Genomic DNA, 25,075 nt, shown 5'->3' with positions numbered 1-25,075 from the left:
TTGATGTAGTACAGGTATCTAGCGCTTCCAGCAGCCATTATTAGCCACTGGACTCTGCTCATAAACATGGGGAGAGGATTTTTTTTTATTGTAATAAAACATTTTCTGTCCAGTAAACACAAAAGAAAGATATCCAAACGTGAACAAGTATTCACAGTGTATGTCTGGACTGACTAGAGGATCTAGCGTTCATCAGATAAATATGTATAACAGAATATGTAACTTTGATAAATAGGTAAGGTCCGATATACTTTCATAAAATTGAACCACTGAATTATTTGGGTTAAAGGGGTACTCCGGCAACTTGCTTTTCTTTCAAATCAGAAAGATTTATAGTAATAGTATATATACTATAATAGTATATAATATAGTATCTGTAATTAACTTCTATCTAAAAAATCTCCAGTCTTCCTGTACTTATCGGCTGCTGTATGTCCTGCAGGAAGTGGTGTATTCTCTCCAGTCTGACACAGTGCTCTCTGCTGCCACCTCTGTATTTGGCAGGAACTGTCCAACACAGGAGCAAATCCCAGTAGAAAACCTTTCTTGCTTTGGACAGTTCCTGTCACGGACAGAGGTGGCAGCAGAGAGCACTGTGTCAGACTGGAAAGAACACACCACTTCCTGCAGGACATACAGCAGCTGATAAGTATGAGAAGATTTGATATTTTCAAAATAGAAGTAGTTTACAAATTTATACGTAGCCTGTATCCAAGTTTTCCCAGACTCTCTTGAGCTGCATCCAACTTCAGCGTGGGGGGAGATTTACCAAACATGGTGTAACGTGAAACTGTCTCAGTTGCCCCTAGCAACCAATCAGATTCCACCTTACATTTTTTAAATTCGAACGATATAAAGATTTTTTGCACGATAATCGTCCTGTGTAATAGGGCCCTTGGTGCCCTAAGATGCTTATGGTGTATGAATAAAGCATAATCATCATACTATTTGATCTTAAGAAGTCATAAAAGTTCAGATAACCTACTGTTATGGTTACTCCCTGGGGTGGTACGGTGTGTCAATGTGAAATAACAGTTGAATGAGCTGTTCTGCTCTATTAAATCTTTACTTGTTTCAAAGGGATTTCTTCATCACAGACTAGGAGGGGGAGGTTCTCTCTGGTTCTACTGAACCAGTGGTTAAAATAACACATTAAAGGGGTTATCAAGGAAAAAGCTTTTTCTTTCAAATCAACTGGTTTTAGAAAGTTATATAGATTTGTAATTAACTTCTATTTAAAAATGTCAAGTCTTCGCATACTTATCAACTGCTGTATGTCCTGCAGGAAATGTTTTCTTTCCAGTCTGGCATCGTGCTCTCTGCTGCCACCTCTGTTGGAGACAGGAACTGTCCAGAGCAGGAGAGGTTTTCTATGGGGATTTTCCACTGCTCTAGAGAGTTCCTGTCTCAGACAGAGGTGGCAGCAGAGAGCACTGTGTCAGACTGAAAAGAAAACATTTCCTGCAGGACATACAGCAGCTTGAGATTTTTAAATAGAAGTAAATTACAACTCCATATAACTGTCTAACTCCAGTTGATTTGAAAGAAAAAGATTTTTACTGTATAACCCCATTACATATACATATATTACATATAGTGGGATTAAGTCCTGCTTACCATAAAGCGTAAATTGAAGCTGCTCGTCCCAATACTCAATCTTTAACAGAGCCCCTTACACTCCAGAGCTGACTGCTATCCCCGCACCCCTATTGCTATACCCTGACCTATGGTACATGCTGCTTGAATATTGGGGAAGGGGTTAATAGAATCTAAGCAGGTCATGCATTTCAATATACAGCCATGTAATGAAATTTCAGCCAGAGAAGATTAGTAGCGAGCAGATAGGAGAGATGACGAATGCTTCTATGTACCACTATCAGGATGCTGGAGATTGCTGATTTTCTATTAAACACATTTTACTTATCTCACATGCTGAATACTTGTACGAACCACCAATTCACAAGGTTTCATCTTGTGCAGCTAAAGATACAACAACATCAAATAAAATTGTAAGTTATTCTAGGCAAAGGGAAAAGTTTCCCTGTCATGTACTTTAGTCCTGTGAATCTTTGAAAAGTACAAAATAATTGCTTGCCGCGGTCCAGTGGATCCACATCCTCTACAGCTACATCCGTATATACAATGTGCAACAGAACAGAGTTCCTGGCATCATGTATCGTTATGATGCCGGGAGCTCCTAACCTGTTAAAAGGGTACTCCATTCAAACATAACTCTTGATATGTTGCTGTCCATGGTGAGACTAACAATTCCTTCTATACTTGTTATTATCTATTATGTCTCCTTCCCCCAGTTCTCATCTGATGCTTTTTGCTGAAGACACAAAAATCTGTGTGCGAGCCTTTCTCTGTCTCCCTCTCCTCCCTTCTGAGATGGCTGATGTGAACTAGAGATGATCGAACATCGGGAATTTTCAGGTTCGTTTGAACTGGAACCTTCGGCTTTTGATTCCCGATGCCGTCCCGTTCTGTGGGAAAGGTGGAGACAGCCTAAGTACCGCCTGGAAAACAGGGATACAGCCTATTACCTAGGCTGTATTCCTGTATTCCTGGCGATACTCGGGCTGTCTTCACCTTCCCCACAGAACGGGACGGCAGCGGGAATCAAAGCCGAAGGTTCGAACCTGAAAATTCCCGATGTTCAATCATCTCTAATGTGAACAAGTCCCTGACTGGCTTTATCTGTAACATTGTAACTTTGTTGTAATGCTGGGTCACTCACCGTGAGTTTATCAGCAATTCACCTCAGATTAACCCTCCCAGGGATTCAATGGGTGCAGTGTGCCCATCACAGGGAAACTACAATATACAGCTGTATGCAAAGTGCGTTGAGTTGTGTATTGTGCCCATGTCAGGCATGTTGTGCTGGGACGTTACGATTACTAAGTGTTCTACCAGCATGGCACTATAACTGAATGTTGTGCTGGTGAACATGTTTAACACTGGCTGCAACTTTATGCTACTCACTAGCACCAAGAGCTTGCTGGGTTCACACTACATTTTTGCGATCAATTTTTTGCAAAAAAACGGATGAAAAACTGCATCCATTTTGATCGTTTTTTTCATTGACTTCCATTCTAAAAAAAACGGATCAAAACGGAGCCATTTTTTTTTTAACAGACACAAAAATTAGGTCGACTATGTTTTTGTGTCCGCTACAAAAAGGCATCCGTTTCTTTTATAATGGAAGTCAATGAAAAAAACGGATCAAAACAAATGCACACAATTCCATGTTTTTTACCCGTTTTTTTGCAAAAAACGGATTGCAAAAAGATAGTGTGAACCCAGCCTTAGTTGAGTGCAGGGATCAGACTGCAGGAGTTTAAATACACAAAGGTTCAGCCCAGCACATAATCCCTCACCACTCCGTCACCACCCTTTTTCTCAAGGCTGTAAGATAGATATATATATATATATATATATGAGTCTCTGGTTAGTATACAGTGCAGTACACTCTGCTTTGTATACAGCCTTACTTCTACTTTCAGGCTGCTTGGCATAAAGCTTTGCCGTACCTCTGGGCCCAATTTAAATATGAAACACTATGAAGAAATGAACAGATAATTTGCTCAGATTCTCCCCCGCTATCTATCGTTGCTGCAGTACATAAAATATAGAACCAAAAACTCAGGATGTTTTCTTTTTTTTACATAGTTCTAAAGATCTAGTTCTAAATATTCCTCTGTGTCCTAATATATGCTAATATATGTTTGAATATCGAGAACAGTGAATTTTTTATTCGCACATCTGCAGCCTTGTATTGTATTACTTAACATAATGATAAAAGCTGGGATGGATAAGAGACATGGGTGCTGTGGAATCTATGGACTAAGCATTATATGAAGCGCTTCTTAGATATCGGCTGTGGATCTGTTCTGCAGATTGCAAGAGACACTCTATAAATGTATGTCCCAGATGGAAGGATTTACATAAGGTATTGTACTTGTTACTGTGTAGAAGCACGGGCCTAATTATTTACCTTCCATTGCTATAGAGGTGATAGATTCTGCAGAATGGATTCACTCACCCCAGTCTCTGTGCCTCATGGGAAGAACAATCTAGTTTTCCAATCTGGGTTACTGAAGCTCAACTCCTATTGAACTAAATGAAAGCTGTGGTGCAGTACCCTTGTACTGCCACTACACAATGAATGGCGCTGTGTGCTTCTGCTTCGACTCACTCTGTACATTCCTGTGCAGTAGCCCAGATGGGGGGGAGACACCCCATCGTTCATATATTGATGGTTGATCATGAGTACAGTCCATCAACCACAAAGTCATGGAAAACTGATTTAATCTGGTAAATACAGTAGCGCAAATAGTGGACAAAGTATGTAGGAACGTGAGGCGTAGATGGTAAATTCAGTGGAAATGAAGGGGACAGGAAGCACTGATTCATTTTCAATATAATCAATTGAAAATATTAACAACTGGATTCCCTTTTTAACTGGCTCTGATTACACCCCAACATCCACCTAACCTATCTTGAGTCTTGAGGTTTGAAAGTACTAGTTATGGTGTCCATGCAGGGTTCAGAGGAGTAGGCAGATAGGTGATAGAGAGATAAGACAAATGAGGCCTTTGTCTTTGCTGGTGGCCACGGAAGCTGAAGCGCCACAGAAGTCATGCTGAGCCACAGCATGCACGTCTCCTCCCCCCTGTCTTGACTAACTGACGTACAGGGCTGGAGGCTCAGCCCTGTACCTGACTCAGTCAAGATAGGGAGGGTGTGCGAAGGAAGGGGTGAGCATGCTGCAGCTCAGCGTCACTTCAGCTTTCATGTAGCCCTGTTTTAACACTGCACTAATTTCATATCCCCCGCTAGATTTATGAAATGGCACATGTCATACTGTGCGTCTGAGGCTACTGGGTGACAGACTAAGAAATCTACACCAGCTCTGTGATTCTGCCGCACAGCTATAATTTACACTAAAAAGCAGAGTAAATTATGATAAATATTGTGCAGGGTGAGGACACGCACCATGCGGTGCCCCCTTCCCACCTTTAGTCTTTTATAAGTCACATGACATGAAGTGAATGCACAGAACAGACTGTTTTGTGTACAGTAAGGAGTAGAGTTGAGCAAAACTCAAGCACGCTCGGGCTCGTCTGAATCCAAGCATGCGGCTTTCGATTACCGGTGGCTGAAGAAGTTGGATGAAGCCCTAGGGAGTCCTGGAAAACATGGATACAGCCTATGATATGGGGCGTGGCTTGACATGAAGGGGTTTGGCCTCCCCTAGTACCATATTTAGTACAATTCAGGCCTACAATCAGTCATAGCCCAAATCTATGCCAGCTTAAGGAAGGAATAGACGTCAATGACACAGGCAGCCTCGCGTGTGCCTGGAGTTATGTACAGATGTGCCGCTCTACATAAGTCCAGCGGTCCTATGAGCTGGTGAGGGATTACTCATTACCAGTGTGTGAGATGCTGGTCTTAGTAAATCCCCCCAATGCTTGTAGTGCTTAAAGCGAATGTAGCACCTGTACATCACTTTTTTTGAACCACCTGGTTCCCGTGCACATTGCCAGTCTATTCCCGAGCACTGGTCTGGCATGAAGCACTGGGTACAGTTTCACTAATGGAGCCGTGTCAGAGAGGGGAGGGGCTTCATCACACTGGGAGCCGCTGCTCGAGAATAGGACCACACCACCAGCATCCCCACGCCGGTCTATTCACGTAAAAACCCCAAAGCGATGTACCTAGTGGTAAAATCGTTTCATTTAATCGGTGGACAGTGTCAAGTAGGCGGGGCTTCACAGCAATTGGGCTCTATCCCCAAGCAAGGAGATGGGGCCTAACTGCTGTGAAGCCCCACATAGGTGACACTGTTAACTGATGAAATGAAGCAAGAGTAAGGCTGGGTTAACACTACATTTTTGCAGTCAGAAAAGATTGAGGGCACTCACCACTTTTTTGGACACCAAACACTCATCAGTGCTTGCAGTCACAGCTGTGTCGCGCGCATGCACGCTTCGTCTGATGAAGTGCGCATGCACGTGATACAGCTGTGGCTGCAAACACTGATGAGTGTTTGGCGTCCGCGACCGACATGAATTTTACCTGCCGATTCACGTGGAATAAAGACAGTGCACGAAAAGTGGTAAGTGCCCTCAATCTTTTCTTTTCTTATTTAATTTTGGCATATTAAGCTACATTTTAGCATTGCTGGGAATGTCACATTCTGCATTTATATGAATTGAGTCAATATTCGCAAACCAATGGATATTTTTCCAAGAGTTAATGCAATAAATACTCATCATGTAAGACATAAAACACAGGCATATACACAGGATACAATCATGTCCATCGTAAGTAACTACAGAGAGAACTGTGTCATGCGTCAGACTGCTCTGCAGACCGGATGGAAGTTTATCTGAGTCGATATTCCAATGTTGCTCCGAAAGTAAAAAAAAAAAAAATCGATAGGAAAAGAAGATGACTTCATACAGCTTTATCCATATTGTAGACAATATTATAAAAACTATCTTGTTCTTGTAGCTAGATGTTCTCGTGCAGAAGAGGTAAGGCCAACCATAGCTTCACTGGCCTCCCAAAGCTTTTTGGCAATGCCAGCATCCTGCACATAAGGACGCAACTTACGAGGCTTACAGTCTGAGAAGTAGCCGCCATTGTGCTGGAGAATGTCATCGGATATAGCACAGTATATGACGGTCTGAGACGCTGCTTGACATGAAATAAAGAACAAGGTTGTGAAAACGTACATCACTATGCGGAAAAGGATTGAAAATTGGTTTGTCCAATCACCAGTCACATAGCCTGAAAGGGAAAGAGATATACAGTTAAGTATGTACGCCACTGTCCTAACATAAGCACACTGGGTGTATAGGATGGAAATATACAAAATAACCATAAAAGACGACTTTTTAACCCTAAAAAAATCTTCTTAGAAGTCGGGGGGTCGTCTTATACGCCGGATATGGTCAGCCCATACGGTGGGGGAGCTAAAAAATGGCTGCATCCCCACTGTAAGGGGCAACCACTATGAAAAAAAACAAGCAGTTAACTCACCTGGGGCCCGTTCCCGACATCCGTGTGTCTCCTGGCCCGTTGCCAGCGTAGGCAGTGTGATGTACGCTGCTTGCGCCGGGGATCCCCGAAGCTCTCCCAGGCAGCAGAGTGTCTCATTGGAGAAACTTTTTTTGCCTGAAAGCAGCTGGCCTGCGGTCAGGCAGGGGTTAACATTTTCCGGCGTATTAGGTGAACCCCTGACAATCTTCTTAAAAGTCAGGGGCCATCTTATACGCCCAGTCGCCTTATACACTGGAAAATACGGTAGACTACCAACGATCAAACTAATATATATATATATATATATATATATATATATATATATATATATATATATATATATATATATATATATATATATATATATATTTATAAAGACAATTAGGGGCGATATGCTTACAATGTACAAATATATGAATGGACAGTATAGAGGATCTTTGTAGGGATCTTTTTTTTCCTTCTATAGGAAAGAAGGTTTCACCATCAACACAGATGCAGATTCTTTACTGTAAGGGCCCTATTCCACGGGACGATTATCGTTCGCATAATCGTTAACGATAAACGATCCAAACGACCGCTATTGCGAAAGACCTGAAATCGTTTACCCATTTACATGGAACGATAATCGTTACCTATGATCGTTCTTGCGGTCGTCTTGTCGTCGCTATTGCGTTCGTCACTACTGCGAACGACATCTTATTCAAAGCGAACGATTTGCGAACGAGCAACAATAAAAATAGGTCCAGGTCTTAATAAACGATCAACAATTTCTGGTTTGGTCGTTAATCGTTAACTGCTATTCAAACGAACGATTACCGTTTAGAGTCGAACGACTTAACGATAATCTTAACGATAATCGCCCGGTGGAATAGGGCCCTAAGAGCAGTGAGACTATGGAACTCTCTGCCACATGATGTCGTCATGGCTGATTCAGTAAACAAGTTCAGGGAGGGCCTAGATGGCTTCCTTGAGAAGTATATTTACAAGTTATAGGTACTAGATTTCTGCAGATCCAGCGTTTTATTCTAGTTGCCATATCAGTAGGCAGGACAGTAGGAGGACATTTGACATCTGCCTCATAAGGGTTTTTTGTTTTACCTTCCTCTGATCAACACAGTAGGGTTATAGTTGATCAACCATATAGGCCTCCTATTCTTTATATTTGATGCTATAGAGCATTGTTTCCTAACCTTTGGCTCTTCATTTGTCACAAAATTAAAAGTAATTATAAGGGGTTCTGACGATTTTATAAGCTTCTTTCGGAAATGTCAGTGCAAGGAGACTTTTTTTTTAAAGTGGTTGTTCAGGATTAAAAAAACAAATGGCAGCTTTCTCCAAAAAATAAATACATAAAAACCCAGTGCCAAGCCTATCTAGAAGTTGTGTGTGGCATTGCAGTTTAGTCCTGTTATCTTAGATAGGTTATTAAGGATTAGACAAATACAGCCGCTTTCTTCCAGAAAAGGAGCCATTCTTGACCTAAATTTGTGTCCAATATTATATTAAAGCAAAAGGAGGAGAGTTGTAATACCATACACACCCTGAGGACCAATGTGCCACTGTTTTGGGGGAATAAGAGCAGTTATGTTTTTCTAATACTGGATAACTTCCTTTAGGCAGGGGCTTTGCTCGGGTCCAAAAACATCCAGGGCCCGGGCCCTCTGAGGGCCGTGGTAAGCGTTTAGCGAAGGAGCCCAGTGCAGAAGCTAGTAACACCAATGACTGCTCTATTAGCCCAGCTCTATTGCCGCCACTCATAATAACTGCGGCTAAGTAGTTATTATGGCTGCCACCCGCCCTGGGCTCCTGTCAGGGTCACTGTCACCAGTAGCAGTACACCCCAGTGGTGCAGACCACTGCAAGAGTGGCCCAAGCACCCCCTATACTTACAGCCTCTGGGAGTTCTGCCCTAGCTCCTATCCACTAGACCAGTGTTTCCCAACCTTCGACCTCGGGGAACTCCTACCAGATAACGTTTACAAAATGCAAAAACCTCATTCAGTGACTCACAGGTGACGTCTTCTTTGATCTGAGATGTTCTTAGGCCCCGAATGATTATGCCTAGCGACACCACTGTTTAATGGTATATAGGACGCACTTCATAACAAGAAAATATTTTGCTAAAAAGTTCCAGTTTGTTATATTCAACAGACAGGATGGCCCAACACTTTCAGACCACCCTGACCACTTCCCTAATGATCTATTAAGTCAGTCATGTCAAACTCTGGCCCGCGGTGCCATTATTTTTTGGCCCGCCAGGCAATTCAGAGTTTTAATTACATCTGGCCCGCCATGGCTACTTTATAAGAGACTATTGGGGAGGGCTGGCTAGTATATGAGAGACTATGAGGGAGGGTTGGCTACTATATAAGAGACTCTGGGAGAGGACTGGCTACTATATGAGACTACTGGGAAGGTCTGGCTACTATACAGGAGACTATGGGGGAGGGCTGGCTACCAAATGAGACTATTGGGGAGGGCTGGCTACTATATAAGAGACTATGGGGAGGGCTGGCTACCAAATGAGACTATAGGGGAGGGCTGGCTACCAAATGAGACTATTGGGGAGGGCTGGCTACCAAATGAGACTATTGGGGAGGGCTGGCTACCAAATGAGACTATTGGGGAGGGCTGGCTACCAAATGAGACTATTGGGGAGGGCTGGCTACCATATGAGACTATTGGGGAGGGCTGGCTACCAAATGAGACTATTGGGGAGGGCTGGCTACTATATGAGACTATTGGGAAGGGCTGGCTACTATATGGGAAGCTTGGGGGGCTGGCTACTATTTGGGCACTATGGGAAGGTCTGGCTAATATGTGGGGCAATGTTTGGGTATTGGCTATTATATGGGTTGGGGTTTAATCATGTCATAGCAATTTATCATGTAATTTATCATAGTGGACGGGGCAGGGAGAAGCACAACACTGACAGTGCCAGGAACAACGAACGCTGCTCTGACATTCGCGCTGCAATAATTATCAAGGTTGGCCCGCGACTTTGTCCAATTTAAAAATTTTGGCCCACTGTGTATTTGAGTTTGACACCCCTGTACTAAGTGATCTGTGCAGGTACTGAAAGCTGCACAGTCCTCTCCCCTTCTCCTGCCGGACACCAAACAGTGAGACTAGAGCAGGACAGGAGAGGAATCTGGAGGTGATGTGCATCACATCCAGATTCCTACATATAAAGCCCCATAGGAAACCCATCAACAACTGAGCTGAAGGACCTGCAGTGATGTCACAGTCGTTTAATTTTTTTGCAGAAATCAATAGTCCAGGCGATTTTTAGAAATTTTGTAATTGGGTTTATTAGCCGAAAAATGCATTTTTATCATGAAAAAGCAGTTTGAGGCTCTCCCCCCTTCATTGTCTTCATTGTTTGTTATCGAGAGGGGAGGGGAGGAGGGAGATGAGGCACCAAAAACAGGACAACAAAGAGTTAATTTACAGCTATATCACCGGGCTATCTCCTCTGAAGTCAGCACTGACCTCTCTGACCTCTGAATACTGGCTTTCACACAGCTACCGCTGTGTAATCCTTTGTTTTCTGCTGCCGACTAATCTCCCTCCTCCCCCTCCCCTCTCCATAGGTTAAACAGGACTTGATTGACGTAAAAGAGTAGAGATTTCCTGATAATGAGCAGTGAATGAGAAAGAGGAGGGGGGGGGGGGGCTGAGGAAAGTCTTTTTGAACGCAGATAATGGCATATTTGCCTAATAAACCCAATTACAAAGTTTCTTAAAATCGCCTGGACTATTGATTTCTGCAAAAAAACAAACAAAAACACAACAGTGACACTTTACGTAGGGACAATCTGTATTAAAATTGTGTGTCTGTCTGTATGCAGCAGAGCTGTTTGTGCATGTGATGCAACGGAGGTGTGTCTATGTATGTAGCAGAGCTGTTTGTGTATGGTGATGTAGCAGAGGTGTGTGTGTCTGTATATTGGTATAGTAGCACTGTGTGTGTCTGTGGGTATGTTTCTGTAGCAGAGGTTTGTATTTGTGTGTGTATTTTGATATAACAAAGCTGGGTGTGTATTATGCATTCTGCAGAGCTGTGTATGTATAATACATAGTGGCCCTGTCATTTCAGTATCCTTTCATCCCTTCACTACATTAGACAAACAGAGAAGTTAAAAATTAAAAAAAAAAATTCACATTTTCAGTTGTCTAAACCAGGGATGCGTGTTATAGTCAGGTGAGTCTTATAAAGCCAAAAATACGATATGTTTTTCTTATCCCGGACAACGTGGAAAGAACAGTAATAGCTAAATGTGATGAAATCTTGACATGACAGCTGATTGATGGCTGTAACTGTAGAGACAGCATTGTAGATACTGAGAGGTAACAATATCAGAAACACACTTCTGACCTGGATGAACAGCACATGCGGTGACTCCATGCCGCTCCATCTGTCGTGCAATCTCCTGGGTAAAGTAGACATTTGCCAGCTTGCTGCGGCAGTAGGTGAAAAGTGGCACTATGTTGTAGTTTAAGTCGGAGAAGTTCAGCTTCTGATATTTATGAACGCTGGAAGTCACATTAACAATGCGGCTCGGAGAACAACTTTTTAGCCGTTCGAGTAGCAGATTGGTGAGAAGGAAAGGTCCAAGGTGGTTGACGCCAAAGCACATACTGAACCCGTTATCTGTCCAGTCCAACACAGCGGGCACACCTGTCAATTACAATAAAATAGTCAGCAGCACAAAACATAATGCAGTTAGAGCAATGTGTAATAGTAGCTACTTATAAAATAAGTACAGTGGCGTACAGCATCTATTCGTATACGTAAAAGGATAGCATACAGAGGCAGCTGCTTTATAAAGACTCACGTATACAATATTATATATATATATATATATATATATATATATATATATATATATATATATATATATATAGTAAATAATTATTTTGGTTTTTGTATTGCATTAATTATTTGATCACCAACCATGCTCCTCCCACCAAGAAGCTCCTCCCACTCTGCACTAATTACCTGTATTAATAGCTCCTGTTTGAATTTGTTACCAGTATAAAAAAACATTTGTCCACATAATCAGTCACACTCCAACCTCTCCACCATTGCCAAGACCAAAGTGCTGTCTAAGGACACCAGGAGCAAAATTCCAGACCTGCACAAAGCTGGGATGGGCTTACAGGACAACAGGCAAGCAGCTTGGTGAGAAGGCAACAACTATTGTTGCAATTATAAGCATAAGATGACTTTCAAACCTCCTCGATCTGGGGCTCCATGCAAGATCCTTATCAGGATGATTCAGGAATCAGCCCAGAACTACATGGGAGGACCTGGTCAATGACCTGACGACAGCTGGGACCTCAGTCTTAGGGGCCTATTCCACGGAGCGGCCGATCGTGTCATCAGCTGATCGTTCAGTTAGGTTCAGACCTAAAATCATCATTCGCCACCAGCACATCGCTACGGTGGAATAGCGGTGCGCTTCGGTGACCGACGATTTCAGCAGCATCATACCTTACCTGTCTGCAGGTCTTCTCCTTCTTCCTCCCAGGCCCGTGCCGCAGCAGCTTCGGAGCGGGGCTGTCTGAACTGACAGACCGTTTAGCCAATCACTGGCCGTAACCGCTGTGGCCAGTGATTGGCTGAGCGTTCTGTCAGTTCAGACAGCCCCGCTCCGAAGCTGCTGCGGCGCGGGACCGGGAGGATGAAGGAGAAGACCTGCAGCCCGGACAGGTAATGTATGAAACAAGGGCTGCAAGGACATAGGTAACGATGTCCCTGCAGCCCTTGCTTAACGATCATCGGGCCGTGGAATAGGCCCAGTAAATGAGCGCCAATCTAGCAGATCGGCGCTTGTTTACATAGTTGATTGGGCCCTGCTCGGCCCGTGGAATAGGATCCTTAAAGACAAGCATTGGTAACACACTATGCCGTCATGGATTAAAACACTTCAGAGTACCATGGTCCCCCTGCGCACACCAGCACATGTACAGGCCTATTTGAAGTTCACCAATGACCATCTGGATGACCAGACTAGGCATGGGAGAAGGCTATGAGACCAAAATAGAACTTTTTAATATCAACTCCACTCTCTGTGTTTGGAGGAAGAAGGATAAATACAACCCTAAGAACGCAGTCAACTGTGAAGCATGAAGTGGAATTATCATACTTTGGGGGTGTTTTTCTGCTAAGGGGACAGGATGAATGCACTGTATTGAAGGGAGGATGGATGGAGCCATGTATCGCCAGATTCTGGCCAACAATTTCCTTCCCTCAGTAAGAGCCTTGAAGATGGGTCATGGCTGGGTGTTCCAGCATGACAATGACCAGAACACACAGCCAGGGCAACTAAGGAGTAGCTCTATAAGAAGCATTTCACGGTCCTGGAGTGGCCTAGCCAGTCTCCACACCTGAACCCTATAGAAAATCTTTGGAGGGATCTGAAACTCAATGTTGCACAATAACAGCCCCGAAACCTGAAAGATCTGGAAGAGATCTGTATGGAGGAATGGGAGACAATCCCTGCTGCAGTGTCTGCAAACCTGGTCAAGAACTACAGGAAACATCTGACCTCTTATTTCAAACTAAAGTTTCTGTACCAAATAGTAACTTTTTTTCTATTGTATATTTATTTCATGTAATAAAATGTTCAATATTTATGTTAAAAAATCAAATAATGTGAATTTCTGAAATCTCTTTATAGATTCATTTGTCTCTCACTAACACCTATTTTCCCGACTGTATATATACTATCTAATGCGTTTTTTTTTTCTTCTGGAAACTTTCTAATTTGCCATTTATTTTATTAGCTCACTAATTTTATGATATATACTTGTGGTCTGCTAATGGATACCAGTTGTTTTCATCCAAAAGTTTGTAACAGTGTTTGTTGCCTGAGATCTTTCACAACAAATCCTTTAGCCCCATCTAGTGGACATTTGTGATACTGAAGCCAGGAAAAAAGGAAAAGATCGGCTGACGTACGTGTTTACTACCTAGTCAGTCTGCTATATTTTATGTATTTTATTGTCCAAGGGAATGATCGGATCTCAGAGAGTGATTCAAGTAAACCTAAGAGAATACGAAACAGTAGAAACAGTAAAGTGCACTCACCGCACTGGCTGTAGATATGATCCTTTATTTCATATGGAAATTCATGTGTTCATAGGGGAGGGAGTGAAGTGCAGATCGGCATCCGAACAGCGAACGACCGTTTTCACGCCACGTGACGCTTCTTCCGGCTGTGGACGTCGACAGCCGGAACAAGCGTCACGTGACGCGAAAATGGTCATTATATAGTAAACAATATAGTATAAGCCTATAGATCTGTGCAGAATGGATCAGTTACGATCTGCCGCTAAGCCGCTATCGCTTCTGTGACTGGCGGATGTATAAACCTGTTCTAAATTCCTAAGACCTGTTGAGTTTTCCATTGACACCTGGATGTGCCCAACCCATACTGTCTCACTCACCATCATTGTTGATAAGAATATCAAGACGGCTTTCGCCCTTCAAAAACTCCTTACAGAAATTGCGGATGCTTTGCAGATTTGCCAAATTTAGGTTCCAGAATCGGACGTTCATGCTTGTACTTTCTTTTTTGATCTCTCGAAGGGCTTCTTCCCCTTTCTGGTCATCATGGCTGGTGATATGAACACGAGCGCCACGTTTAGCCAGAGCAATTGCTGTCTGTTTCCCAACTCCTGATGCTCCACCTAGTGTTCAACAAGAGAACAACAACGACTATGAAGGCAAATACAATAAGAAACTAAAGAGGAGCTATGCATAAAGGAACAATGAAGGGCCTGCCAGCCTGTAGAGACGCTTCACTCTCCTATGAATCACCCTGCAAATACCGATTAGTAAAAACTGGATACAGTGCGCCCTATTATGAACGATGCACTCGGTTGCTTATGCAGCAAGCGGTGAAATTCATCTGCTATTTTTATGACCACAAGTGTCCTTTATGATTTTCAAGGCTCCAAAACCCATTATTCTTGAAAGCAGGTTGGCATTTAGTGCATAAAACCTATTCCATGGCTGCCTGGCAACTGGCTTATTGTAATTTAAAGCAGTTCAGCTGAAAACAAGATGTGACGCTCACTACGCACTATAGAAGTGCTTGGGGAAAAAAAATTAAAAACCAAGTAAATATCTATCTGCTTTACTAGCTTTATGGGTATGTTCTTTGTAAAAGTTATGTAAAACTATGAGTAAAGCTCTGGACTGTAAGACAGGCCGTAACATAGGATCAGTCTTGCAACGTATATACAAACTTACTCAACTTGTGGCATAAAGACATATTTAAAAAAACGAAAAACTGTAAAATGTTGTTCGAAGGTGAAAAAACCCTTAAAAGGGATTTACTTATGACATTATCTGGTGATCTGGTTAGGTAAAATACATGTTGAATCATTCCCCTTCCTGAAGACTAACAATTTTGTCCATACTTGTTAATATGTTATCAGTCTCCTTCCCCCAGTTCTGAGCTGCTGCTTTTTGCTGAAGACACAAAAAACTGTGTGTAAGCTGTTCACTTCGTCTCCACTCTGATCTCCTCCCCTCCCTTTCGAGATGGCTCATGTGAACAGCTCCCTGGCTGTATATATTTGCACTCTGTGATGCTGGAAGGGTTACTTTTCAGTCAAGTTGCTGAGGACCTCACTGTGATTAATCCTCCCAGCATTACAGAGTGCAGAGACAGCCAGCCAGGGAGCTATTAATATGTGTTTACACAAGCCGTCTCCAGCCGTATACAGTATTGAACATCCCTTAGATAAATAGCTACCAGAGGTGAGTGAAACTACAGTATCTTTGGCTGATGGTGAATCTGACTGATGGGCTGTCGATTAGTTTAGTCAGGCCACGTTCACACACCGTATTTTGTAGTTAAACAATGGTCGTTGATGCAGGTTGCAACAATGGACATTGTTTAACAGTACTGCTTAGTTAAATAGTAGTGTATAGAACAATGGCCGTAGCGTATACACCCTGTATACACCGCAGCCGCACAAAATAATCGGCAGGCCTATTTTGGCCGTGTCAAACAACGGCCGATATAAATGCCCCATGAGAACATGGCCTCAAAGTGCTCTGGTTGCCCGGAAAAGTCCAGAATAAGTCTGAGGTCTCCCAGGACTGCTTCCAAGCCAAGGAGCACTTTGAAATTGGAACTAATTTGGCCAGACTAAACTAATAGATTGCCAATGCGTTCAATTCGGCTTTACCCACCCCTCATATTTAGCTTTGCTTACAGAAGCCACAATGCTCTGCTAGATCCACCGTACCAAGAACACGACTTGTGCCAAATGGGTAATCTGCCAGCTTCCATTGTGGCTTCATTCGCTTTGCCAGAAACCACAAAGTGTTCGCCTTCCTGTCGACGTAGATTGTGACAGCAGCGAGAACACATGGTCACAAGTTCATCGGTCCGGCTCGCTCTCATTCTTTACTTTTAAGAGAAGTGAATAGAAAACCAGGACCAGACGCTGAAGACAAGAAGAGATTTGTGCAGAAAACAAATGACGCATTATCCATGCCAGGCGGCCTATTTGTCTCCAACAAGGAAACAAATGAAAAATAAATTGAAGAAACATCTTACAATCCCTTTTAGTTTTCCTGACTGTAATAGAAATACAGCATGCAGTTAATGAAGCGGCGGTGAGCAGAGCATGGCGGCCAGGAGATGTCACCTCCTCTGCGGGGGTGGAGAGGATTGGCACCATTCTACAGACAGGCCAGGAGTCACACAGAGACCAGGTGGCTTTGTTTCCATTCGAGGACGCGGCTTCTTACGTCTCTGTCAGCGCTGATTCGTTCGCGGGCATCTCGACGTTCAGCTGGACAAAAGCAGCTCTTGGAAAAAGTTTTGGTCGTTTGGCAGCGGCAGGTACTAGAAAAGCCAAATCCCAGCATGGCCTTCTGTAAATATGCACTGTAGAAGAAGATGCCAGGGGACTGATGGCAGGAACGGAGCAGGTTTACTAGGAGCTGAAGGCTTGTCTGTACAACAATAAAGACGTGAGGTCATGCGGATAATTGGGAGATAATTTACGAATATTCTCTGTAAGTGGATTAAAGGAACATTAATGTGGCTGATGCGGATGATAATGAGCAGCACCGAGTCCTGGCCAAAGCCCGACCAGGAAGCATCTAGAATCCAATGCTAGATCCCAGCGACAATAACCAGACAGGTGCTTACTGCAAACCACCAGTCCGATGTCAGAATTTTATCCTAGACATATAGGACCGTCAGGCTCACATACGTCAAGATCAGTGTTGAGTGAACCTGTCAAACTGTTTGGATTCGGCAATGTTATCCAAACCTGAGCACTCTGCAATTGATTTGCTGCAGCTGCCAGGAAAACATGCATACACTCTGTGGCAGTTTCCATGTTTTCCAGGACCCCCCAAGGGCGGCATCCAACTTCTGCAGCCGTGGGTGATCAAACACAGAGCGTTGGGGTTTGGATGACGTTACTGAACTGAAACATTTTGAAAGGTGAGTTCAACACTAGATGTATACTGCAGCACTCACCTGCTACAGAAAAAGTCTGAAGTACAGGTGAAATGTCGCACTGGGGTGACCGATATAGACATTCAAATTCTGGGGGCACAGTGGTAATGACCATGTGACCTATAAGTCATGGTTCGTTTACTAACTATGGCCCTTGTTGTATGTTGAGGGGTAGTAAGGCGTTATTCCCTTAATGTTGCTGCCAATTTTAGTGCCCCCCCCCCCCCCAAGAGTCATCATTCTTATTGTTCTGTCTACACAGACATATAGGGGATTGTTTTTTTTTCTGCAGAACTAGCTATACTTTTGAATGGCATCTTTCATTTTGGGAAAGCAATGCACTGCGGCATGCTTCGGTGAAGAAGACCATAGGCTAGGGTTAGGAGATATGGCTTTACTGTGAATTCAGGAAGGGGGCCCACAAAAGGACAAGATGGGCCTGCTGACGTAGGATGCAATTGGTAAGATAAGTGGCAAGCTGACTGCCAATCAGCCAAGGACACAGTGAGCGGCTTTGTCTCTGTTAAAACCAGACAAGAGTGAGCTCAAGCAAGCTCAGGGGCCCACCGAGAGATTCACCTGCTCCCCTGTGGCCCAGTCATTAAAGGAGAAGTCCGGATTACAAGTACTCACCTCTGCCCATGCCCAGGGTGAACGGTGGGATCGGCCCCCGACGGGCTCCGGGATCTCTGGAGCTGACACGTCGCAACCCAGCTGATGGACTGGCTCCAAATACAGATTGCCAGCTGCTGGATTTTATAATCCAACAGACTTCTCCTATAAAACCTATGGTGCTGTCCTATATTGGATATTTATATGTGATCCAGTATTGTTGTATTGGCCTGATAATAAAGCTCAGCTTTCCTTTCACCAGAGCTGGAAGCTGAGCTGTGATTGGTTGCTGTGACAAGTTTGCACCAGTCTAAATTTCACACCCTTTGATAAATCTCCCCCTTAGTTTTATTCAACTCACAAATTGTATTAAGTTGCAACAGACATCTAAGGGCCGCTAATGTATCATTCCCTGCACCAGAGCAGAATGGCAATTTGTGCACAAAATGTGGTGCACAAAAACGGAACCAGCACCAAGATTTGTGTGAAGTCACTGCCTGCTCTGGCGGAGGAAACAATCACTTCCCCATATGATGCATAGATCTAGAGATAATAAATAGAGATGAGCGAACCTGGTTCATGTTCGAGTCGATCCGAACCCGAACGTTCGGTATTTGATTAGCTGGGGCTGCTGAACTTGGATAAAGCTCTAAGGTTGTCTGGAAAACATGGATACAGCCAATGACTATATCCATGATTTCCAAATAGACTTAGGGATTTATCAAACTTCAGCAGCCACCGCTAATCAAATGCCGAAAGTTCGGGTTCGGATGGACTCCAGCATGCTCCAGGTTCGCTCATCTCTAGTAATGAACAACAAGGGCAAATGTTTCCTCCGTTAGTATAAGCGTCAGTGTAGTGATACAGTCTGCGGATCCTGCAGCTCTTATGATATGCACTACTTTAATCTTTACCAGACATGGTACAGACAAGGACTAGGTGAACAACTCAACTGGAATGGGATTTTCACATTCTTGTGGGGTTTTTGTCAGGCTTCTAACCAAGAATGCCTATTCTGAATGCTGAAACAACTTTTCCTTTTAGGTATTAAAGGGAATGTGGTCCTATGTGCCATTTTTCTAACAGGTCATAGAGATGCCACAAGATGGTAGTGATGAGGGTACGGGTGCTGGAACCCCACACTGAAGAGTCAACGAAGAGAACCCATTGACTGATCACACACAGAAGCCAGTAGCGACCTGGACAACATAGTCTGGAGATGCAGAGTGGAAGACCTTTCCTAATGGTTCAGTTATTAATAGGGGTTCTAATGCTCCATCTTCCTCTGAACATGTCACAGAATAGTTTGAAAAACACAAGTGTTTTTTTTTTTTTTTTGCAGTATAAGGGTATATGCACACAGAGTAATTCTCTCAGAAAAACTCCATGCGGAATCCGTTACTCGTTCTATGGTTGGGCAGATTCCACTGTCCGCCTTTGAGAGGACGACAGAATCTGCCCAAGCATATAATGGAGTCTATGTGAAGGGCGGAACTTCAAGTGGGAACTCAGGGGAGCGAGCAGCGGATTCTGCACAGAGTTTTCCACAAAAATTACTCTGTGTGCATATACCCTTAAAGGAGAAGTCTAGCCAGGCCTATTTTTTAGCAAGTGCTGGGGAGGGGAAAGATAAAAGAAATAACATGCTCTTACCTCCCCCGCTGCAGCACTGGTGGCTGCATACCGCAGCTCCGGTCTCTGGCTGCTTCCTGGTCTGAGCGGGGACCCAGGTTGTGACATGTAAGGTCCGCTCAGCCAGTCAGCGTCCGAGGCGGGAACCCACTATGGCCTCAACCACTCAGGACAGGATGCGGCCGGGGACCGGAGCAGTGGTCAACGGCCATCATCGCTGAAGCGGGGGAGGTAAAAGCATGTCATTTCTTATATCCTCCCCAGCACTTGTAAAAAATGGGTCTGGTCAGACTTCTTCTTTACAGGTTTGTACATACGAACCTGCCGATATGTAGCTGTAGGGAAGAGATGCAGATTCCAGCAATAATCTTCTTCTCTTCCTCTGTGGTGATTTTTTTGGGGTATTTTTTTGCCAAAGCAAACATGTAAATTAGCCCATTTGGTACACTAGGGGGCGTTCCCCGTCCCGTCCCCTCCCGTCAGCTCATTCATTGCCTGCTATATGCATAAGTAGTGACGTCTACGTCCTCAGCCCAGATCTCAGAGACATCACTACTTATACATATATGAATAGTAGGAGGTGTAGAAGAAGCCAACGGGCGGGTGGGACAGTGCCGACAGTCAGGGTCGGGGAACGCACCCAGTGCGCCAAACTGGCTAATTGACATATTTCCTTTGAGGAAGAGAAGAAGATCATCGCTGTAATCTGCATCTCCTCCACTAAAGGTACATATCAGTCATTTATACGAACCTGCTACTTGTAGATACACAAACCTTCTCAGTCATAGCCTACTGCGCGGCCTGTGACGAGTAGACACCCATCTAAAATTTTTAGCTATAAAGGGTTAAAAAAAAACATGGCTTCTTCCAAAAATAGCGCAAAACCAATTACCAGGTTGTCAGTGGTCTTATCAATGAAGATGAGCTGCAATACCAGACCCAACTTATAGACAAGTGTGGCGCTGTTTCTGGAAGAAAGCAGTCCTGCTACTGTAATCTTGTACAACGCTGTCGGGTACGGTGCAGATAAAGGAATATGCTCTGCTGCACTCTGGTATATGTTGGAGAAACCTGCTCACCGGTTATGAGGGCAGTTTTGCCATCCAGTCGCTTTGGATCAAGACACAGGCGTCTGCTCTTGAAGCGTCTCTGAAGCAATGTTAGGAATAACGCAGCCAGCACAGTGACGAGCACGTACATGGTATCTTCCTGCAAAAAACAAGCAAGAGAATTGATGGATGGATGAATATATACATATGGGAGGGGTCCGGGAAATGTTTCCAATACAGATGACTTGAAGACACAGAATGGGCTCTACGCTCAGCTTCAGACCTCATCTCATTGGAAATATTAATATCATAAGGAATATAAGAGAAAACACCAAAGAAAGTACAGAGCCCTGTAGTATCAGTAACCCAGTGCAGTACATACAGCCATCCTGTAGAGCACAGAGGGGGGACCTTCAGCCCTAGTTGTTGCAAAACTACAATTCCCATCATGCCTGCACAGCCAAAGACCGTCCAGGCATGATGGGAATTGTAGTTTTGCCGCAGCTGGAGGGCCAAAGGTTCCCCATCCCTGCTGTAGAAGGACCTACCATTAACTAAAACCAGATTAGACCTGGTATTGTCTTCTGACGTTACCACGGGGGTTTCATAATTGTAGCAAATTACTAATTCCATGTGTAATTTACTTCTATTTAAAAATCTCAAGTCTTCCTGTACGTATCAGCTGCTGTATGTCCTGCAGGAAGTGGTGTATTCTTTCCAGTCTGATACAGTGCTCTCTGCTGCCACCTCTGTCTATGACAGGAACTGTGCAGAGCAGGAGAGGTTTTCTATGGCGATTTGCTACTGCTCTGGACAGAAGTGGCAGCAGAGAGCACTGTGTCAGACAGGAAAGAATACACCACTTCCTGCAGGACATACAGCAGCTGAAAAGAACTGGAAGACTGGAGATCTTTAAAGAAGATGTACCATCAGGTACATCCTCTTTAATCTGACCCACAGATAGAACGGGGCCGTCACAGGCAAGCCGGTGTCGCTGTCCGTTTTTGGAACTGCGGCCCGGTTCCCGTGTACGGCGCCGTTCTATCCACGAGTCCCGTGCTGGTGCTGAAGAATCAATCAAGCCGCGTCATAGAGGGGCAGGGGATTCCGTCCATTGGGGACGGGCCGGATGGCTTCCTGTGCTTCAGCACCGGCCCGGGACCCATGGATAGAATGGTGCCATGCACGGGAACCGGGGCCGCGGTTTAAAAAACAGACCGCGGCAGCGGCTTCCCCGTGAGGGCACCGTTCTATCCGTGGGTGAGATTAATGAGGACGTACCTGATGGTACATCCTCTTTAATTGCTAACTACACCTGAACAAGAGTGGTGTTATCTCTGAAAGAAAGCGGACATGTTTTTGTAGCACTGGATTACACCTTTAAAGGGGTTATCCAGCACTACAAAAACATGGCCACTTTCCCCCTACTGTTGTCTCCAGCTTGGGTGGGGTTTAGAAACTCAGTTCCATTGAAGTAAATGGAGCTTAATTGCAAACCGCACCTGAACTGGAGACAACAGTAGGGGGAAAAGTGGCCATGTTTTTGTAGCGCTGGATAACCCCTTTAAAGTGACTGTACCACCAGGCCCAGGCTGAAGCACTGGAGGCGGCCCGACCCACCCTTAGTGGGAGGAAATCCTAGCCCCTCTATGACGTGACTCCATTAGAATCAATGGAACTCTATCATGGAGGGGCTAGGATTTCCTCCCACTAAGGGTGGGTCGGGCCGCCTCCAGTGCTTCAGCCTGGGCCTGGTGGTACAGTTCCTTTAAGTGCCAGGGGGGATGTAACTAGGGTGAATATATTAGGAAAAATCAGCAAGGAGGCATGCCAACTTGTGGCACTCAAGCAGTTTGGCACCGCCTCCTGGGCACATGGCAGAAAAACAGCATATTTATAAGTGACAGGGACCCTTATAGACCCTTAAAGGGATACTTGCAATGGGAAACCAGATAGCTGACACTTGTCATATTAACCCACTAACAAACAGCACTCTGCCTGATCTCTACAACTTCACTATTTTCGGGTGTAATTTTCCCCTTTAATTATGACACACACAGGGACAGGTGACATTGTGCTGTATAGCATTAGAGCCAGTCCTAGATAACAAGATGGAGTTTACAGAGGATGCAGGGCTCGCCTGCCTTCTATCCCGGAGGTCGCCCATCTAGAAGGAGCTGTGGCCGCCCGTGCAGCATGACAGACGGACAATTCCGTGCACAGCGCCGCCATAACAATTACCTTGCCCACCACCCAGGTGCACCATTCCACTCGCAGCCCAGCGTACTTGTATCTGCTGCGGCACACGGGCTTCCGTTTACAGGCAATTCCTATTGGCCTGCTCCTGAAATATAGAGCGCCTGGTGTGAGAATAAAAAGTGTCTCTGTTACTGCTAGGCGGCGGCCATATTACCGGAGCCTACATGAAGCGATTGTTACCTGGTAGGATAAAATCCTCACAACCGTCCCAGTGGACGATCCTACATAGGTGGGAGGGGGTGTAAATAACAGGGGAGATCTACAGGGGGGAGTGGGGCTAACTACCAGGGGACTTACCTACAGGGGGATGCCTAAGCAAGTGTGGGCAAATTACCAGAGGGGGGGGGGGGGGTGTCTGCACAGGGAATACTATATACTAGTGGGCTTACTATTAGGGTGGGGAGGATTCGTACCTGTTGTGGAGAATACCTACAGGGGAATTAGCTACATGGGAATACTACATACTGGGGGAGGGACTTACTGCACAGGGAGGCCTAACTACTATATGGGGGCACAGAAAGGGGCCTGCCTACTATATGGGGCACAGAAAGGGGCCTGTCTACTATAGGGGGGCACAGAAAGGGGCCTGCCTACTATATGGGGCACAGAAAGGGGCCTGCCTACTATATGGGGGCACAGAAAGGGGCCTGCCTACTATATGGGGCACAGAAAGGGGCCTGCCAACTATATGGGGGCACAGACAGGGACCTGCCTACTATATGGGGCACAGAAAGGGGCCTGCCTACTATATGGGGGCACAGCCAGGGACCTAACTACCATATGGGGGCACAGAAAGGGGCCTGCTTACTACATGGGGGCACAGAAAGGGGCCTGCTTACTACATGGGGGCGCAGAAAGGGGCCTGCCTACTATAGGGGGGCACAGAAAGGGGCCTGTCTACTATAGGGGGGCACAAAAAGGGGCCTGCCTACTATATGGGCCACAGAAAGGGGCCTGCCTACTATATGGGGGCACAGACAGGGGCCTAACTACTATATGGGGGCACAGAAAGGGGCCTGCCTACTATATAGGGGACACAGAAAGGGGCCTACTTACTATATGGGGGCACAGAAAGGGGCCTGCCTACTATATGGGGCACAGAAAGGGGCCTGTCTACTATATGGGGGCACAGAAAGGGGCCTGCCTACTATATGGGGCACAGAAAGGGGCCTGCCTACTATATGGGGGCACAGACAGGGACCTGCCTACTATATGGGGGGCACAGAAAGGGGCCTGCCTACTATATGGGGGCACAGACAGGGACCTAACTACTATATGGGGGGCACAGAAAGGGGCCTGCCTACTATATGGGGCACAGAAAGGGGCCTGCCTACTATATAGGGGCACAGAAAGGGGCCTGCCTACTATATGGGGGCACAGACAGGGACCTAACTACTATATGGGGGGCACAGAAAGGGGCCTAACTACTATATAGGCAGGCCCGCTTCTGCCATGAGGCGGAATGAGCCTTCCGCCTCAGGCGGCAGATTTTGCGGTCCGGCAGGGGGCGGCATTATGTCCCCCCTGCTGTCATTTTTGTTAAGTATCACTTAACAAAAATGACAGCGGCCGCTCACCTGTCCCGTCGCCCGCGCTCTCCACATCCCGTCAGGTCCCGCGATGTCACCCTGCAGCTGTCACGGACCTTCAGGCTGTGGTGAGTGCCCGGGGTCATGGGGGACGCGCTGGGGTGATCGGGTCGCGCGGGACCGCCCCGCGCGACCCGATCACCCCACTCACTCACCACAGCCTGGAGGTCCGTGACAGCTGCAGGGTGACATTGCGGGACCTGATGGGATGTGGAGACAGCAGAGAGCACGGGCCGGCTGCGGCGTGGGACAGGTGAGTGGATGGCTGCGGCGACGGGGGGGGGGAGGGGGGTTGTGCCGGCCATCACTCGGGGCGGCCGCCTGAGGTTTGCCGCAGGCGGCAGAAACCCCAGAATCGGCCCTGTATATAGGGGTACAGAAA

General features: G+C 45.3%; 1 protein-coding gene across 1 annotated transcript; it reads right to left on the bottom strand.

Annotated features, from left to right (window-relative positions):
• Nucleotides 1-6,062: 6,062 nt before the first annotated feature.
• Nucleotides 6,063-23,168, bottom strand: LOC138787004 (retinol dehydrogenase 14-like). The gene is made up of 5 exons (XM_069964098.1): nucleotides 23,087-23,168; nucleotides 20,876-21,005; nucleotides 14,509-14,751; nucleotides 11,432-11,734; nucleotides 6,063-6,801 (listed from the first exon to the last, which is right to left on the bottom strand). The coding sequence occupies exons 2-5, from the start codon at nucleotides 20,994-20,996 to the stop codon at nucleotides 6,506-6,508; spliced, it is 963 nt and encodes a 320-aa protein (XP_069820199.1). The 5' UTR covers nucleotides 20,997-21,005; nucleotides 23,087-23,168; the 3' UTR covers nucleotides 6,063-6,505.
• Nucleotides 23,169-25,075: the final 1,907 nt, after the last annotated feature.

The sequence above is a fragment of the Dendropsophus ebraccatus genome, chromosome 3 (genome assembly GCF_027789765.1).
Source record: "Dendropsophus ebraccatus isolate aDenEbr1 chromosome 3, aDenEbr1.pat, whole genome shotgun sequence".
NCBI lineage: Eukaryota > Metazoa > Chordata > Amphibia > Anura > Hylidae > Dendropsophus > Dendropsophus ebraccatus.
The sequence above is the reverse complement of the archived record's forward strand: the minus strand, read 5'-3'. Positions and strand labels throughout refer to the sequence as shown.

Coding starts and splice junctions, on each gene's coding strand:
- LOC138787004 (XM_069964098.1), bottom strand. CDS start 20,996: ATGTACGTGCTCGTCACTGTGCTGGCTGCGTTATTCCTAACATTGCTT. Junction 14,752..20,875: donor CAAAACTGCCCTCATAACCG/GTGAGCAGGTTT, acceptor GTTGAACACTAG/GTGGAGCATCAGGAGTTGGG. Junction 11,735..14,508: donor TATTCTTATCAACAATGATG/GTGAGTGAGACA, acceptor TGTAATTGACAG/GTGTGCCCGCTGTGTTGGAC.